This window comes from Apodemus sylvaticus, chromosome 11, assembly GCF_947179515.1.
Source record: "Apodemus sylvaticus chromosome 11, mApoSyl1.1, whole genome shotgun sequence".
Taxonomy (NCBI): Eukaryota; Metazoa; Chordata; class Mammalia; order Rodentia; family Muridae; genus Apodemus; species Apodemus sylvaticus.
In genome coordinates this window covers 15,585,390-15,597,869 of record NC_067482.1, presented here as the reverse complement: position 1 = coordinate 15,597,869, position 12,480 = coordinate 15,585,390, and the positions used below count along the sequence as shown (strand labels likewise).

General features: G+C 43.0%; 1 protein-coding gene across 1 annotated transcript; it reads right to left on the bottom strand.

The window, feature by feature from the left end:
• Positions 1-7,295: 7,295 nt before the first annotated feature.
• LOC127696313 (PRAME family member 8-like) lies at positions 7,296-9,985 on the bottom strand. The gene is made up of 3 exons (XM_052198893.1): positions 9,699-9,985; positions 8,659-9,249; positions 7,296-7,863 (listed from the first exon to the last, which is right to left on the bottom strand). The coding sequence occupies exons 1-3, from the start codon at positions 9,983-9,985 to the stop codon at positions 7,296-7,298; spliced, it is 1,446 nt and encodes a 481-aa protein (XP_052054853.1).
• Positions 9,986-12,480: the final 2,495 nt, after the last annotated feature.

Here is a 12,480-nt window from a genome sequence, read left to right as displayed (position 1 = left end):
GCAGACAAGATGGGGCATGCAGCAAGGATGCTGGGACATCCCTGAGATAGGATGCTCAGTTCATGGTCATGTTCATCTAAATTGTAAGCCATAGTATTGTGTGTTCTCTACAAAGCCTGCTTCCTAAATGGACGAAAGCAAACAGAAAAAGGAGGGTGTGAGGGAGATGGTGCCCTTGGCTCCCAAGGAAGCAGAGAGTAAGTCAACTAGGATCAGCCAAAAAACCTTCCTCAAGGAGATGTAATCTAGAGTGGGACGTGGGCTGAAGGGTTGCTTTAGAAAGTGTGAGCACCTGTCAATCTTCTATTCCTATCATCCATGTGGTGGCTTGAAATGATCTGTGATTACAGTTCCAGCCAACCTGAAACTTCATTCTGACCTGCTAGGGCAGCAGGCCTGTGAGGGTTATCCATTCCTATTTGTACACAAGCACCACTCCCCATAAAATCAATCATCTTAAAACAGCAGCTCTATCTTGGGTTTTGTGGCACACACCTTTAATCCATCCCCTCAGGAGTCCAAGGTTGACTGGGTCAGTGAGTTCAAGGCTACCCTCATCTAAATAAATAATTCAAAAACCAGTAAAGCCTATGTAGTGAGGATCTGTCTTATAATTAAACCAGAGCTGAGCAGGGTAGCACAGACCTAAATCTCAAGAGAGGCAGGGGCACCTTTGATGTTGAGGCCAAACTGGACCACAGAGTAGCTTATGGGACATCTAGGGCTCTTAAACAATGAAACCCTGCCCCAAAACAACCAAACAAAGAAACACATAAACAAAGTGTAGTTTACTAGATGGCGCAGGTACAATTCTTAAAACTAGCATTAGGGAGGTAGTAGCAGGTGAACGACTAAGGTCAAGGTCAGCATGTTGTTCAGACTGAGTTCAGGAAGAAGGAGACATGTTAAACAGACCATCACTTTCAAAAACCAACCAAATAACCAAACAACCAAACAACCCAAAACCAGACAAGCAATCAAGCAAAGCAAAAATTACCCAAAACACAATTCTAAAAGAAAATCCTCCAGAGAGCTTAAGGTCCAGTCAGATGGCCCAAAGAGCAATAGCACTTGCCGCCCAAGTAAGTGCTGAGTTCAGTAATGGGGCCCTTGGATGGAAGGAGAGAAACCACTGCAGTTTTGAGTCCTCCCCCATCTACACGCATGCTCTGCTGCTGGTACACCAATACGCAAATGAAGCAAGACAGTTATCAAGTACAGAACAGCATGAGAGCTGATCCAGGAAGGTGGTGAAAGAAAGCTTCAGGAGACTGAAGAAGGATGGCTCCAAACTGACTCTAACCTAGCCGACATAATGTGATTCTGTCTCACCCAACCAAATACCAATAATTGTAGCTCAGTGGTAAATAGGCAGCTCAGTCTCTTGTCCTAGTTTTCATGAATGAAACCCAGTGAAGGTTCTAATCCCGTTGGTCAAGAGAAAACAGGTTTCTCCAAAGAGCTAAGGATGTCTCTTGGGAAAAGCAAGGAGAAATCCATACTGGAAAGAAAGAATTTCAGTGTAAATTGGGTCCAAGGTAAAAGAGACATTGAGCTGGATGGCACTGATGCACAGGGAATTATGGAGCCTAGGGGCTACCACTGACCTTGATAAGTTACTCAGCACTATAGTTCTTAATGGAAGAGTTAAAAGTACCTCTGGTCAAAGATAAAGATAATGACTCATTTTTACTGAGCCTGATAAATTTCCAGCCTTAGACACAATGTAGGCTTTTGCCAAAACACCCAAGGGTGGGAAAGGGGCTTTGTTCAGGTCCAGGCTTTGTACTCAGTGGGAGGGAATAGATTCCACATCCTATTATATTCCTGCAAGCTTATTTGGAGAGATTTTCTGTGATTGACCTGTGTCCCTCTGCGGAGCATGTCCTGGGTGCCCTTGGAGAAGTTCATGCAAAGAGTGGGGCACAGTAGATTCTTATGTTTGGTCTGCATGGTTTCTCCAAAGTGCTAGGAGCCCTGTCCTGGTGACTTTGACCTTCTGTTGCATGATTTTCAGAGTAGGAGGTTGGGGAGCCTGGCAGGTTTTCTTGTTTTGGTTTGTTTCTTGTTTGTTTGTTTATGTGACTTCTACCCTTGAGGGTTTCCTCTGGACTTGACTGAGGATGCGATCCTGCTGCTAAGCCCTGTTCTTTCTCTGGCCAACATACTCCAGCCGCTTTGCTGATCTGGTGCTCTGAGATATTATTCTGGTAGCTTGCTGCCCTCTACCACCAATGAATGTGTAGCAGCTGCTTCACAGTTGTGACCTTAGAATTTAGCCAGTCACATCTTCCTTGCACACACAATTCCATTCTGTTGTCACCCCTGAGCTACACCTGTAGGAACTTGGAAGGAACATTGTGTGACTCAGAACACCTGTTTGCTGCCCACAGCTTTGAGCTGCCATTATCTTCCTTGATTGTCAATTGGATTTAACAGGAAGAAGCCACAGACTATAGGCTTGGAATCCAGTGGAACTTCTGAGAAAGGCTTCTCCCATCATTTTCTCCAGATATTTGGCTATCACAGGACACTGGCAACAAATATGCTTGATCCTCAACCTGTGAATATCTGGTATCTTTCTTCCAGATGTGCCTAGTGAGTAATCTCAGGGGCAGGCTTGCCAGTTCTAAGGTTGTGAAGAAACTGTCCTTAAGACTGGGGTTCACCTTAAAGAGTCACTGGCCTTCTCCATGTTGCAGGTGCTCTCATAATCAAGAGTGATACCGCTCACAACCTTCAAGTTTCTAGGACTGTACTATATTACTTCTCACATTTGGATACTGAGATCCTTTCCTATATTGAACCCCAGCACTAATTTTATGGCTGCCTAGATAAAAGAGTTTCCATCTATAACCTAGGCTACATGCAAAGTAAAGAGTCCATACCTCTGCATCCTTGTGTGGTAAGAGCCTTTTACCTGTCTAGCTCCTGTCTTGTTGGCTTATCTGTAGACTATGTGCCAAGCTGATCCATGATCATGCTTACCTCATATTTACTGAATGTATGGTTCAGCAGTTAAGAGCACTGGGGATACAGGACACAGAAGCTGCAACATATAAGCAGGCAAATGAACCGGATGTATTCGTTAGAGAATCCAGTACTCTAAAATGCTCAGTTATATCTCCATCCCCTTTACATTGCTTTTCCTTTACTGAAAATAATTTTTTCATAAAATGAGTTGTAACCCAAGGAGAATGAAGGAGAAGGCCCTGGTCCTGGAAAAGCTCAATACAGCAGTGTAGGGAAATATCAGGAAGAGGAAAAAGAGGGGTTCGATTGGGGAACAGGGGGAGGGAAGAGGTCTAATGGGACTTTTGGGAGGGGGTAATCTAGGCAAGGAGAAAACATTTGAAATGTAAATAAAGGTCAGACAATGATGGAGCACACCTTTAATCCCAGGACCTGGGAGGCAGAGGCAGGCAGATTTCTGATTTCTTGGCCAGCCTGGTCTTCAGAGTGCATTCCAGGACAGCCATGGCTCTACAAAGAAACCCTGTCTTGAAAAAAACAAATCCAAAGCCCATCCCCAAAAAGAAATGTAAATAAAGAATACATGTAATTTTAAAAAAAGAAAAGAAAAGAGATGAAAAAGAAAAAATGTGCAGTGGGCAGAGAGTAAAATAAAATAAATATAACCTTAGCTATTTGTATATGTAGCATGATGTTTGAAACAACATTGTTTGAATAATTTACATATGTTAATTATCAGGTATAAGTATATAATAACAGTAGCCACAAAGCTTCACAATCCTCATTACTTTGCTGTATATCACAATTAGCATATTTAATGATTTTTAGTGTAAATAAGAGGCTTAATAAAACATGTTGCTACCATATTTCAGATAGAATGTGTTTCTATTTAGTTTGCAGTAGGCAACATTTAACTGTGAAACATATCTAGCTCCCTATCTATCATTTCTTTGGGTTTTCATTAATTCATTTGTGTATTCGCTTTACCACCTGATCACATCCTGAAGTTGCTTTCTTCCCATACCTACCCTGTGACCCTTTCCCCCTCATTTCCTGCTCCCATTCTCTCCAGAGAAGAAGAGGCACACATGCCCTACCCCCAGCAGTTTCCACAGTGCACTGGCACACCAATTTACATCAGCTCTAAATATATCCGTGCCCACTGGGGCCAGACAAGGAAGCCCAGCTAGGGGAAAAGTTTCCCATGGAAGTACATGAAGTTGAATAAGAGAAACCCTGCTGTCTGGTTTTTATGAGACATGCAATAAGCACAAGATTCGCATCTGCTCCATATGTCCAGGGAGCCTAGGTCTAGACCTTGCATGCTCTTTGATGGTGGGTGGTTCAGTCTCTGATAAACCCCAGTGAGTCCAGGAAACTTGGTTCTCTTGATCTCCTTGTGGTAAATTGACACCATCTGACTCCCTCAATCCTCCTTTTGACTTTTCCCCAACTCTCTCTGAATTCTGCCTAATGTTTTGCTGTGCATATCCTTCTGGTGCCACCAGATGCTGGACGAAGATTCTTGTATGACAGTTATGCTAGGATTCTGTTCTTAAGCACAACCAAGTATCATCAAGAGTGTCAGAGTTTGGCTTTCTGACATGGGTTAATCCTCATGTTTCTCCAGTCTATAGTTGGCTATTCTTTCAAACTCAGCTCCAGGTTTATACCTGCACATATTGTAGGCAGGGAAAATTTTAGATGGAAGGTTTTGTTGGTGGGTTGGTGTTACCTTCCCCCCACTGGAAATCCTGCCTGACTACAGGAAGTGGCCACTTTCAGTCTCCCTATCACCAGCTCCTGAGTTTCCAGCCAAGGTCACTCCCATATACTCCCAGGAGCCTGCCCCATCCTGTGTGTCTGTCTTGTACCTGAGATGCCCCCAAATGGATTGTATTTCTCTCTCCCAGCACAGTGGATGCGGCTCCTCCCAACACACTTGATTTCCATACCTCTCTTTGTGTCCCATACCAGCACCCATACAGTTCCCTCTGATCAACCACTAGTAATATAGATTCTATTTACCTTACCTAGTGAGATTCAATCATCTTACCTAGGGCCCTAATCTTACTTAGTTTCTTTGAGTGTTTGGATTGTAGCATGCTTTTCCATTAGTCTATGGCTAATATCCACGTATTAGTGAGTACATAGCATGCACATTCTTCTGGGTCACAATGACCTCACTAAGAATGGATATTTTCGAGTTCTATCTATTTGCCTGAAAAGTGCATTATAATCCTTATTTTTAATATATGATTAGTATTCCATGACAGAAATGTACATGATTTTCCTTATCCACTCTTCAGTGAGAGACAGGTGGTGTGCTAACATTTTCTGATTATTATGAATAAAGGTGCTATGAATGAAGTTGAGCAAGTGTTCTTGTGCTATGGCAGAAGTAGTTTTGAGTTTATGGCCAGGAATTGTATAACTGGGCCTTGAAGTAAAATTATTTGTGATAATCACCCAGTATGATTTCCAAATATGGTGTGCAAATTTACACACTCACCAGAAATGCAAGATTGTCTCCCTTGCTCCAAATCCTCACCTGCATGTGCGCTCATTTCAGTTTTTATCCTAGCCATGCTCATGTGTATAGGAAGGAATCTCAGACTTTTTTGAATTTGCATTTTCCTAGGAATGTTGGATATTTCCTTAAGTATATCCTGGCAATTAGAGCTTTCCTGTTGAAAATTCTTTGTTGAATTCTGTACTCCATTTTTTTTAAATGGAGTATTGGGTTTTTGATGTCTAATTTCTTGAGGTATTTACATTGTTTGATATCAACCCTCTGTCGAATGTACAGCTGGTGAAGATATTTTTGCCATTATTTAGGGTACTATTTTGACCTACTGATGCTGTATTTGCCTTACTGAGTATTTCTACTTTCTTGAGGTCACACTTGAAAAGTTTTGGTCTTAGTGCCTGATCTATGGGTGTTCTGTTCAGGAAGTGTCACCTTTTACAATGAGTTCAAGAGCCCTGACATTATTAATGATATTCTCTAAATAGAATCCTAGAATAACTATCTTTTGAGAGGTTTCACCCAGCCACTGACCAAACAGATGCAGAGACCCACAGACAAATCTTAGACAAAGTTCAGGGAATCTTGTGGAAGACTAGAGGGAATATTGAAGGAGTCAGAGAGTTCACGGACACCAGAAGAAAACCTACAGAATCAACCAACCTAGTCTCATAAGGGCTCAAGGAGATTGAACCATTGGAGCCCAACACTAGCTGGCTGCTGCTCAACAACTAAGCTCAATTAATACACCTGAAACTTCACATATTCTCTTCACAGTGTGCTGTAGGGAAAAATCATTGGAGACACACACAACTCAAGCAACTTCAGTTTAATAAATTAGTTCATTTTGTGAAATATTTGTGAAATGGAGGGCTTTTTAAGACTTTTTCATTTTGGTGTATATGCATATGTATTGTGCATAATGTGTAAAAGCCAGGATCCACAGATCTCTGAAGAGATGGACCTACCACCTGAAGCTTGAGTTCCAGCTGGAGGCATCTGATGATAAAAGTGCTGAAACCAAACTTTGGCCCTCTTTTCTAGCAAAATGTACTATTAAAACAGGAGTCACCTCCTTTAATACGTGGGGTTTGGCTTCTTTGATTGGTTGTCTGTCTGTAGAGCATGAAAGGAGTTTGCTGTGGGCAAGCATGGAGCAAGTTCAAAGGTTCAAAGCAACAAGGCCTGTGAAGTTGAATAGCAGGCAGGGAGAGGAGGGATGGGAAGGAATAAAAAAGAAGTGTGAGAGACATGTAGGCTGTGCTTATGAATTCTTCTTCAGCACATGCTAACCTAGAGATCCATATGTGAATCACCTTAGCTTATAACATTATCCATGTACCCAGGATTTTGAATCATTACATGTCTGGCATCCATGTGTTCATTTTGACCCTCTCCAGAGGGTATTTGTTGCAGAATGATTAAAGGTAGATACTTTATGCTACTTACACACCAGGAATGACATCTAAAAAAAGAACCCTGGTTCTGTTTATAGACATGACATTACAGTTCAGAACAAAAGTTGGCAAGTCCATTACAAAGCATCTCTTAATCTGTCCTGGCAGAAGTCACTCAAAACAGCCAAGTTGTCATCCTGACTCCACAAGTCCTCTGTTCACACAGTCCAACAGATTGTTTCCCATGCCAAGCTCAGCTTCCAGGATCTCAGTTCTTGTACAGTCTTTTGTTTCCAAGCATGTATAAAGTGTCTGAAGTCACAGTCTCTGACCACCATGCATGAGAGATGTGTCCCAGTCCTGTCCGTTATTCACATCAGGAAGTCCTGTATCCATGCTCAGTGCCAGCAAAAACAAAATCTCGCACCTTGGCCATAGACACAGCGCTCACCACATTTAGGACAATTATCTGTAGCAAAGAAGATGTTCTTGGGCTGCCTTATTGCCCTGAGAGTTTCCAGGAGCTGCAGACAAAGTTGGGCAAATCTTACTCTGGAGACATGAGCCAACCTATCATAGCACTCCAGAGGGGCAGGGTATTGTTCCACATTCATCTTGCTCCAGTTGACTGTGTGCTCCAAAAGGTCCTTCAGGATGGGCATGGAGAAGCAATTGTTGTAGAAGTTGATCTTGGTGAGCTGAGAGCAATGTGTGAGGGCAGGTAGGAGGGCAATGAGCTGGGAGTCCTTCATCCTACATCCCTGAAAATCCATAGTTTCTAGAGTATCTGCCACTTTTTGGAGGAGACATTTCATAGGCATCAGATCCAAATCTGTTAGAACCACACCTCTCATTTCCAGATGTTTTAGCTGAAAGACACTCTGGCAGTGGGAGAAGGAATCCAAGTCTGACTGTGAAAGTTGGTAGTGAGTGACAGAAAGGGAGCTCAGTGGCGTCATCAGGTGCCTAGAGATGAAGGGGACCAGAGGGTTAGTTCTGGCAAATGGTGATGGAGAGCATGGGGTGGGCTTTTCAATGTCTTAGAAGGGAACAGGGACCCCAAGCTGAGTGTGAGCAAATGATCACAGATATTATCTGAGATGCTTCCTTTTGGAATCAGCTTAGTGAAGTCAAACCCACACTTGATCTGCTGGCCATAGTCTCAAGCAGAAAACCATTATACCCTATAAAACCCAGGATACCAAGGAGGAAGTTTCATGCCAGGAGAGTCCTGACAGGATCTAAGGACATGACCTGTGGCCTCAGTCAATGCTGCATTGCACCCTGACCTTTCCACAGTCACTCATGCTATCATGCAGATGCCCACACTCCCTCTTGTCTCATGCACTCAGCCCTACTGAGGGTCAACCATTTCACTCACGGAGAAGTAGGGGGAGAGGGAAGGCTGTGCCCACAGATCTAAGCAGACAGCTCACCTTCTCACATTGCTGCTGAGTCCCTCAAGATCTAAGTACATTCAACTCTTCCTGTCCCCTTTTTGATGGATTGTTTGCCTATGATTCCAAGAAGAATTTCCAGCCCTCCAGACCATATGTGTCCTACTCCTTATGTCCCTTTTGTCCTCTGCTTCAGGAATGCTCATTTAAGACTTGGAATCACTACACATTACTTACATATTCTAAGGAGCCCCTAAATGTTTGTTCCCAGTGACTGACAGACAGGCACCCTGGACCACTAATCTTTAAAATGGAAGAGGAAAATTTGCTCTGCTAGCTGACCCAGTCCTCCATCCTTGCTCACCTGAGGACCTGATTCATGTGGTCTTTGAGGAAATGGACACCACTCATGGAGAGATGCTGGAGACAATTGAATTTGGAGAAGACAGATATGAACTCCTGGATATACTGCTCTTCTCTGTCTCCTGTCCTATTGGCAATCTTGAAGACGTTCTTGTAGAGGGGTGCCAGGAAGAGTTTGCAAAGATTTCTCATCTGCCCAAAGCAGGAAGCAAATTCGGCCAGCTTGTACAAATTCCACTGAGTGTTCAGTTCCAATTCCTCAATATGCTCTGGATGAAATATATTCAAGATCTTGCTGATAAAGTCCATGGGCATAGCCCAGATCTTCATCTTTGCACAACACAAATGTAGGGAGTCCTTTCTCTGCTGGGCCCACTTCAAGAAGGCTGCTTGTGCTTCATCAAGGCGTGGCCTGAGGCTCAACTCAGCTACCACCTTCAGCTGCCTCCTCACTGCATATCTGGGAAGGACCTTCACTACTGGCTTCTCATCCAAGGGCTCTGAAGAACAGCTATCGTCCTCTGTACCAGCCCATATGTTCCAAAAGGCATGGTGCACATTCCTCAGGTCCAGAACCTGAAGTTTTCCCCTGCTGAGGGTGAACACATGTCAAGTATCAGCAGCCGCGATGACCCTCAGTAAGGTTTCACTAAGTGACTCTATAGTGAAATACCCCTCAGCCTGCCAAGCTGTATATTTTTTAAACAACAGTGCAATGTGCACACATGCATGCTGCACAATTTTCTCTGAGCTGCATGTGTGGCCCTGACCACTTTCCTTCCTCTAAGTTAGTCATTATTTCTCCCTATTCCCGTTATTAATGGTTTTAGGAATGGCAGGGATAGATAGGCACATTCTACTGTCAGGCTGCTTGGATCAAAGCCCTAATCCACTGATAACTGTCCTTAGTCCAAGCACACAATAGCTATGTGGTTCCTGAATCACTGTCTGGTGATCCCATCAGAAGCCATTCGCAATGACCCCACAATCTCTACTGTGTACCCCACATGGTCTCTTATATAATACTTGACCTTTGCTCACCTGGGGTGAAACCCTTTAGTCAGTCGCATGTCTATTCCATCTAGCACAGCTTGCAACATTTCCAGTTTAGGCGTCTTCATCAATGCCCCCACAGGGAGACAGGGGAAAGGCCAGGCTGCCAACATTGCCTTTATGAGCTTGGTTTGTCTGCCACTGAAAGCCTCCTTGAACAGTGCTGGGAAGAGTACAGAGGGGAGATCCTCCAGAGAGGATATGGCCAAAGCCTCATCTCTCACCAGAGACTGAATTGCCAGCTTCTTGAGTGTGGCTGCGGTCTGAATACTCATCTTCTAAAGTCTCGAGTCAAAAGACTCCTGCCAAGAAGTCAGAAAGGAATACACGTTCAAGACAAACTTAATTCAACTTCCTCAACATTATATCAACCACTAAGCTTCTGAGCTAATGCTCTAACAGTAACAGAGAAATCAATTTGCCTGTTTAACCTAAACTGGTAGTGGAAAGAGAGGCTCCCACAATGATAATGTGGAAGTCTTTATATCAAGCAAATATTCACATAATTGTCAGATCAAAATATTTTATGTAGGACCCTTTCTCAAAAACAAAATAAAATATCTCAAACCTATGCAAACAAAAAGAAACCGAGGAAACAAACATACCAATGTAAATCCATGAGTTATGGATCAAGATTAATTCCCAGAAAACAGAATGACTTCAGTGCATTTCTACAAGATTGAATCTTACCTGTGTCTGGGAAGTAGAATATGTCCACAGAGCAAACTTGTGTGTAAAAGAGGCAATGGAAAAGCTAAGGCAAAACACATGAGTAAATCACATGTGTCATTTCACCTATATGATGTGGAAGGATATCAAAGGTACCTGGCTTACAGGTCTACAGTGTAATCCAGGGTCTCACAAAAAAATAAAGACCATTACAGTGAAGGGGAAACATGAAGGAGCATTTTAATCAGATTGTCTGATTTGGAGCTTACCTGGAGGCACATGGCCAGCTCAAAGAGAGTTGGAACAACATACAGAATCCTTGCCTCAAACAGTTATATCAGGCAAAGTAATGGAATATATACACAAGCTATCATGGGATATTATTGGTGATGAGGCTAAAATTTCATTTGCAATGAAACCCAAGATCCTCAACAGGTTCCTCCTAAGGAGTCTGAATTTCTCTATATCAAACTGCATGACCCAAGGAAAAAAAAATGGTTTACATACGAGTTGAGCAATGCAGATATGTTGCCAAATCCCAGCCGAATCAGGGAGTTTTCTAAGATGCAAGCCTCTGACTGTGATATGTGGCTCCATGGAAGCCTTTATATACATCTCTGCTTGCCCCTCCCTATTGTAACCACACCCTTCAAGCCCAAACCGGAATTGGATTTCCCGGTTTAATCTCCACCCTTTAAATTATAGATCAAAGTTGTAATCATTTAACTCATTGAATCAGAAGGACTTGTGATAACAAATTTCCCACTCATCGTCATTCACACACACAAACACACCCAAAAGTTTCTTGGATAAATAAAACACATTCCATTTGTTAATACACCATACAAAACCATGTGGGTACATTTATTCCTTCATTTGCATAAGATCTATTCAGTTTTCAAGTTGTACAAGTGACCATGTCATGCTCTGAATCCAAGGTTGTTTTAGAGGTCCAATTCTAGGAATCCTTCAGCCTCAGAAACCTTCTTATGGCTAGGATTATTGTTATGAATAACTATTTCTTGTTTGATTTTATTCATGTGACCAGAGTTTGCATCAGGTAAGGGTTTAATTTGTTTTTGATGAGACACACGACATAATTGGAAGATATTCTTTTTCACTGGATTTGGAACAGATTGCTATATCAGAGACAGGACTATACATTGAAGCTCAAGGAACGAAGTGGATGCTCGGTCAATAAATTTCAGCATCAACCACTCTAGAGGTGGTGCCGGAGCATAGCTTGACCCCATTACTATACTAGCCAGGGTTCTGCATGTACTCAGATGGTCGGGAGCTACCCCACATACAGGAATTCTACCTACAACTCTCTTTGCAGCAGACAAGATGGGGCATGCAGCAAGGATGCTGGGACATCCCTGAGATAGGATGCTCAGTTCATGGTCATGTTCATCTAAATTGTAAGCCGTAGTATTGTTTGATCTCTACAAAGCCTGCTTCCTAAATGGACTTAAGCAAACAGAAAAAGGAGGGTGTGAGGGAGATGGTGCCCTTGGCTCCCAAGGAAGCAGAGAGTAAGTCAACTAGGATCAGCCAAAAAGCCTTCCTCAAGGAGATGTAATCTAGAGTGGGACGTGGGCTGAAGTGTTGCTTTAGAAAGTGTGAGCACCTGTCAATTTTCTATTCCTATCATCTATGTGGTGGCTTGAAATGATCTGTGATTACAGTTCCAGCCAACCTGAAACCTCATTCTGACCTGCTAGGGCAGCAGGCCTGTGAGGGTTATCCATTCCTATTTGTACACAAGCACCACTCCCCATAAAATCAATCATCTTAAAACAGCAGCTCTATCTTGGGTTTTGTGGCACACACTTTTAATCCATCCCCTCAGGAGTCCAAGGTTGACTGGGTCAGTGAGTTCAAGGCTACCCTCATCTAAATAAATAATTCAAAAACCAGTAAAGCCTATGGAGTGAGGATCTGTCTTATAATTAAACCAGAGCTGAGCAGGGTAGCACAGACCTAAATCTCAAGAGAGGCAGGGGCACCTTTGATGTTGAGGCCAAACTGGACCACAGAGTAGCTTATGGGACATCTAGGGCTCTTAAACAATGAAACCCTGCCCCAAAACAACCAAACA